Source organism: Colobus angolensis, unplaced genomic scaffold, assembly GCF_000951035.1.
Source record: "Colobus angolensis palliatus isolate OR3802 unplaced genomic scaffold, Cang.pa_1.0 Scaffold13, whole genome shotgun sequence".
In the NCBI taxonomy this organism is placed as follows: Eukaryota; Metazoa; Chordata; class Mammalia; order Primates; family Cercopithecidae; genus Colobus; species Colobus angolensis.
In genome coordinates, this window is record NW_012114252.1 from 11,745,174 (window position 1) to 11,751,464 (window position 6,291).

A 6,291-nucleotide genomic window follows, 5' to 3' on the forward strand; every position below is an offset into this window, starting at 1 on the left:
ATTTAATATATACATATATGTATAGTTATTACATATATGTAATACAAAATTATAACATTTTTGTATTTAATGTGTGAGATATACATGTTACATATATTACATATATGTAATAATACACACACACACACACACACACACACACACACATTTTTCCCAGGTCTCCGTACTGGCTTTTGGGGATGCTGAAAAGAGAAATATAGTTTCCATGTAATTCAATACGGGGGTCATGTAAATGATGGCAGCTATGAAAAGATTACGCTGCCCTATTGCGATTAGCAAACAGTTGTGTCTTATATATACCACACAGGGAAGGCAAGAGAGGAATTTCATATGGTTACATGATTGAGGTGAGTTTTTGGAACACAATTGTGAGAAGTGACAAAGGAAAAGCCATAGAGGTGACCATCACGGCACACACTGGTGATATCTTGGAGAGGGGGTGATGGGAATAAACACATAAGAGCCTCTCAAAATTTGTGTCCAAAAAGCCCTTTTATTTTCTCCCCTGGATTCTAAAACCTAAACACTTTTCCTGCCAAGATGTCTTGATTAAGCAATAAGAAATTCATTGTAGCTTTAAACAAATTTGCTTAAAGCAAAGTATATATGAAAACACTGCAGAACTATAGTATTAAGGAAACCGTGCTGCCACTTAGAATTTTCAGATTTCCAGCTACAAGTATTAAACTTGACATTTTATTTAGCAGGTGCGGGCTTATATTAAGTAAATGCACAATTCTTTTCCGGCTTCCTGAAGTATTAAAAATGACACCATAGCTTTTCATGAGGACCCCTAGAGCTCAGCAGTCCTTGGCTAGAAACCACCTCTGATGCACATGGAGGTTGCATAGAAAAATAATGGGAAAAGACGTGCAGTGCTACCGACAATCCATCATGCAGCCCAGGCCTGCCCTCAGGGAGCTTCTGAGGGGAAGGCCATGGTGGGCTTTGACTTTTGGCCACTGACTTACTCACATTCTTAACTCTGGGTTTTGCCACATTCCTGCACCTTTATCCCTGCGTTATGTTCATACTCTTTATTTCATATCTGGTGTTTTTCTACTACACTTCTTCTTTTCCATTATAATTTCTTCACTAGTATGTTTTCACTTTCTATCACCATCTCACACCTTTAGCTTAAGGGCAGCCTCTCCTCTCCCCAGCACGAGGGCTGCTTCCTCTTCCTCTGTTGAGCCCTACTGAGTGCTGCATGTCAACAACCTCATTTATTATTATTATTATTGTTATTATTTGAAATGGAGTCTCGCTCTGTCACCCAGACTGGAATGCAGTGGCGCGATCTCGACTCACTGCAAGCTCTGCCTCCCAGGTTCACGCCATTCTCCTGCCTCAGCCTCCCGAGTAGCTGGGACTACAAGTGCCACCACCATGCCCAGCTAATTTTTCTGTTTTTGAATTTTTAGTAGAGACGGGGTTTCACCGTGTTAGCAAGGATGGTCTCGATCTCCTGACCTGGTGATCTGCCCACCTCGGCCTCCCAAAGTGCTGGGATTACAGGCGTGAGCCCCTGCACCCGGGCAATACCCCCATTTTAGAGGTAACTGCCACTGGCTTTTATTACTATTGAAAAAAATCTATGAACCAACTTTTATATATTAACACAGTTAAAAACATATCGATACGAAAAGACATTAAAGTCACTAAAATGTTGCTGTGCTAAGCCTGTTATGTAGGTGCCTGAGGAGGAGCATCACTCCAAGAAGATCATTGAGAAACGGCACCTTGAGTGGTGTTTGCCATCATGCAGCAAGGCTGTCACTCCCATGGCTCTGATTCGATCCTCTGGGTTCTGAGAGGAAACAAAGAACTAATCTGGATAGTTTTAATGACTGGGTTGCTGCATTCACCGCTATTCCTCAGAAACTGTCCTTCATTCTAACAGTTACTTGGTGAATATGATGATGCCTTTGTTATCTACAACATCATTATTTATAAACAAATAATTCACAGTCCTACGAGTCTCAACAGTATGCATGACTCATGTTTGGCCTTTATATAGCTTTAGTTTGAATCAATACAGTTTAGAGGTTAAGAGTGTGGGTTTTTGGTCCAAATTGCCTAGGTTCAAATTCTAGCTCTGACATTTGTTGGCTGTGCAACCTTGAGCAAGTTACTTAACCTCTCTGTGTCTTAGTTACCTCATCTGTAAGATGGACAGAATAATAATACCTGCATTGAATGGGCTGTTTTGAAAAATAGGTGAAAACACAAAACACTTGATACTGAGCAAGGGTTCAATCAATGTCACCATAGCTATCAGAATCTGCAGACTGGCAGAAATGGTAGAAGAAGCAAAAAGTTTGAATGGAGCAAAGATGGAATTTGGAATGCATAGGGCTTTCTGAAACTTGAAACATTAAGAAAATCAAACACTTTTTTTTTTTTTTTTGAGGCGGAGTCTCGCTCTGTCGCCCGGACTGGAGTGCAGTGGCCGGATCTCAGCTCACTACAAGCTCCACCTCCCAGGTTCACGCCATTCTCCTGCCTCAGCCTCCGGAGTAGCTGGGACTACAGGCGCCCGCCACCTCGCCCGGCTAGTTTTTTTTGTATTTTTAGTAGAGACGGGGTTTCACCGTGTTAGCCAGGATGGTCTCGATCTCCTGACCTCGTGATCCGCCCGTCTCGGCCTCCCAAAGTGCTGGGATTACAGGCTTGAGCCACCGCGCCCGGCCTCAAACACTTTTTTTGAACATTTCCTCCACTCTACTCTCTATCTGGTTATAGTAAAAATAGAGTATGTAAGTTTAAATCTTAAGGACTGGATTTGTACATGGACAACTGAAACAAACATTTAGGGTAACAATTTTACTGTTTTTTAAAAGAATCTGTAAAAGACAGTCTAAAGTTTGAGGTATCCACAATACTACGCGTATATACGAAAGTGCACGCACGTGAATGTGTGTGTTCTTAAAAATATGCAAATGAGCCCTACCTTAAAGGCCAAGATCATTGAAAATAAGAAAAATCAGGGGCATAAAAAATGACACAGTTGTTAAAAACTAGTGAAAACACAAAACATAATCATACAACGAGAGAAAGTTAACCAGGAACACTTTAACTTAGTTTAATAATATTTGCTCTAATGAATTTCAGGTTCAATGAGTTTCAAGTATGAAATTAATAGAAGAATTTAATAGCTACGTAGTTTCAGTCGAACCATGAATAAAGAATAGTGTAAAAAGTACTAACAAAAATGGAATTGCTGCGTTATGATTGGAGTTTTCAAAGCCCAAGTACCCAGAGCATATGGTCCAAATTGTAGGCTAGTGCAATTGGATAACTCATTCTGATATACAGAATTTCCAGAAACACAAAGCTTCACTAATATCTAGCAAGTGATTAAAAGCCACTTTTATAAATAATGACATTTATTCGAAGTGAAGAGCCATATAGTTTATTAAAACTTTATAGTCCAGGAAGAATTATTGTTGGTGTTTTTACTTCGGGTCAGATATGAAATGCCTGTCGTGACCATTAGATATATAGATGACAAAAAATGTAAGTAGGCTATGCATATACATGTATATAAAAATAAGTTACAATGGTGAAAATATTAACACTGCAAAATATCCGTAGGTTTGAATTCATAGTCCTGAAAAAATTGCTACATACACGTTTATTTTGTGGCTTTCCAGCAGAAAAATTATTTTACAAATGAGGGCCGGAGTTACATGGTTATTTAAAAGCATATGGAACCTGGCGGTAGCACTAGCTGGAAATAAATTGGATATTTTAAATTTTATCTATAGAATATACATTGTAACGTACTCTCTCAGAGGATAGTACATATCTGTGCATAATAAACATGGCATGAAGGAAAAGCTACAGCTAAATACCAGATTTGTAAAGCATGCACTACAGTGGTTCTACAGCAGCAGATTTTATTGGTCATGTCTAATTATATGGCTGGTCACTTTCAATTTTGAATTCACCTATTAGATATTTTTTCTGCAACTAGAAGCCACACAAAGTATTTTCATTGATGGCATAAAGGGATGTCCCAACTCTTATTTGAAGAACCTATCACTGCTGCCACAGAGTGAAAAGATGTGGAAGAAATCATCTCCAGCAGAGCTGGGAAGATGCCCATTTGCCTGGGTAGCTGTAGGATGGTAAAGAACTCAAAATCTTTCTTGGTATGCTCCGAGTGGGAATCTTCATAACAATGTTTTATTTTTTTTCCTTATTGATAGCCTCTGTTAAAAGCATAGGCTTTAAAGATAAGAGTAATACAATGAAATGCCTAACCTGATCATGAGATCGATAAAAAAAAATTTTAAATAGGTTATACTTTTTGCTTTGTTAAAAATAGAGAGCTTTGGAAAATTCTGAACATGGAGGGCCTGCTTATAATTCCGAATAGAAAGTTTAAGAGCCATGGTTCTGTTAACGTTATAACAACTGTGGTTCTGTCAACATTCTAACAGTTGGGTAGAGTGTGGTAGTTAACATCTCAACTATTCTCTCAGTGTTGGAGAGGGTGATACAAGAACATTCCACCCATTGTCCCACTCTCTTGCAAGCTCTTCTTCTCAAAGGGTCTGTACTCTTTGATAGAGCCAAATATTCAAGCCAAATATCCTCCATGCCACAGAAACTATGGGAATGACTGACTATACCTGTAATCCTCCTGCCATTAAGAACATAGCATTCACCTATTTCTAGTTTCATTTTTTTGGGTATACTTTTCACCATGATGACATCCTGTCTGTTTTCATACATAACGGGGCCCACATTTCATCATTTATTCTATTCTGTTTCTTATACTCACTATGGGCACCCAGACTAAATTCTCCTTTAGTGTCTAGAGACCAGGTAGATTGATTGTAATATTTTTATGATGATGATAAAGGGTATTACATATAATTATGCAAAATGGCAATATGGCCTTGAGGTATCTCATTTCCAAACAACCTTCATTTAATGGCAGAAGGAGAACAGTCTTCAAATCCAATGGACCATATTCTGCCCATCTTACTGTTATTCAAAAATAATAAAACGATTCCTAGGACATTTACAGAGTAACAGAAAATTTCCCTTGTTAGTATTAGATAGAAGTTAAACTTAACACCATTTTACCACCTTGGATAGCCTTAACTTATTAAATTTTATTTTTACTTTGAAGCTCAAACTTTTAATATTGCCTATAAGCAAATGGTTTGCCCCCTTTTTTTGCTTTTTTTAAATCTCCCACACATTACTTACTTGTTTAAGCTTCTTTAGGTCTTCATCAAGTTCTAAGTTGTCCAAAATAACAGCAACAAACAAACTCAGGAGGATCTATAAAATGGTGAAATAACAATGAAAAAACCCACATGCCATAAGTATCAAAATGTTACATATATAATATAGCTACCTAAAATATATTGAATATAGAATTCATTAAGTGAAAGATAAACATGCAGTTATGAATCATTGCATAGACATTTCAAGGTATTTATCACAAATACATGAAATAAAATGCATATGTTCATTGAAATAATATAAAATACTAATTTGCTTTATGAAGCCAATTTACTTAAAAAGGAAATTAAGATATTTTTGAACTCAACAATCCCGCTTCTGAGATTATTTTCTAAAAAACTGATCTGAACTGTTGATGAAAAGCTGAATATACACAGGTGCTTATTAGAGGGTTGTTTGTAATAAGGAAATATTAGAAATGACACCCAACCATGCATGAATAGTCAATACAGTTATACAGATTTATGTGATAAGATACATGCAGCCATTATAAATTCCCATTGTGGTAGCTACTCTGCAAGATTGTTCTAGACTCCTGGTTCATGCTTTTGTGTAGTCCCCTTCCACACTGAACATGGCTGGCCTGTGTCATCAGCAGGCTGCAGAAATGATTGTGTGTGACTTATGAGGCGAGGCAATAAAAGACACTGTGTCTTTACCCTTGGTCTCTCCTGCTGTTATGGAAGCAGGTACTATGTTGTGAGGATGCTCAAGCAGCCCTTTGGAGAGGTCCATGTGGTGAGGAACTGAGGCCTCCTGCCAACAGCCACTGGAGTGACCCATTTTGGAAACAGGCATTCCAGCCCTAGTGAAACTTCAAGGTGACTGCAGCTGTAGACAACATCTCAACTGCAACCTCTTAACACTTTGAACTAGAAACACCCAGCTAAGCCTGTCTCAGATTCCCAAATTTAAGAAACTCATTGAGATAATAAACGTCTATTTGCTGGTAGGCTTCTAATGTGTGGGTAATTTATTACATAGCAATAGATAACTAATACACTAGAGAAATTTTTTTAACATAGT

The 6,291-nt window shown here is 38.0% G+C and overlaps 1 protein-coding gene across 1 annotated transcript in view; it reads right to left on the minus strand.

Annotated features, from left to right (window-relative positions):
- NALCN (sodium leak channel, non selective) overlaps positions 1 to 6,291 on the minus strand; it is a 338,653-nt gene that overhangs the window by 118,142 nt on the left and 214,220 nt on the right. The window contains exon 14 of the mRNA XM_011933944.1: positions 5,227 to 5,301. Within this exon, the coding sequence (XP_011789334.1) occupies positions 5,227 to 5,301 (75 nt within the window). The remainder of the gene's footprint in view (positions 1 to 5,226; positions 5,302 to 6,291) is intronic.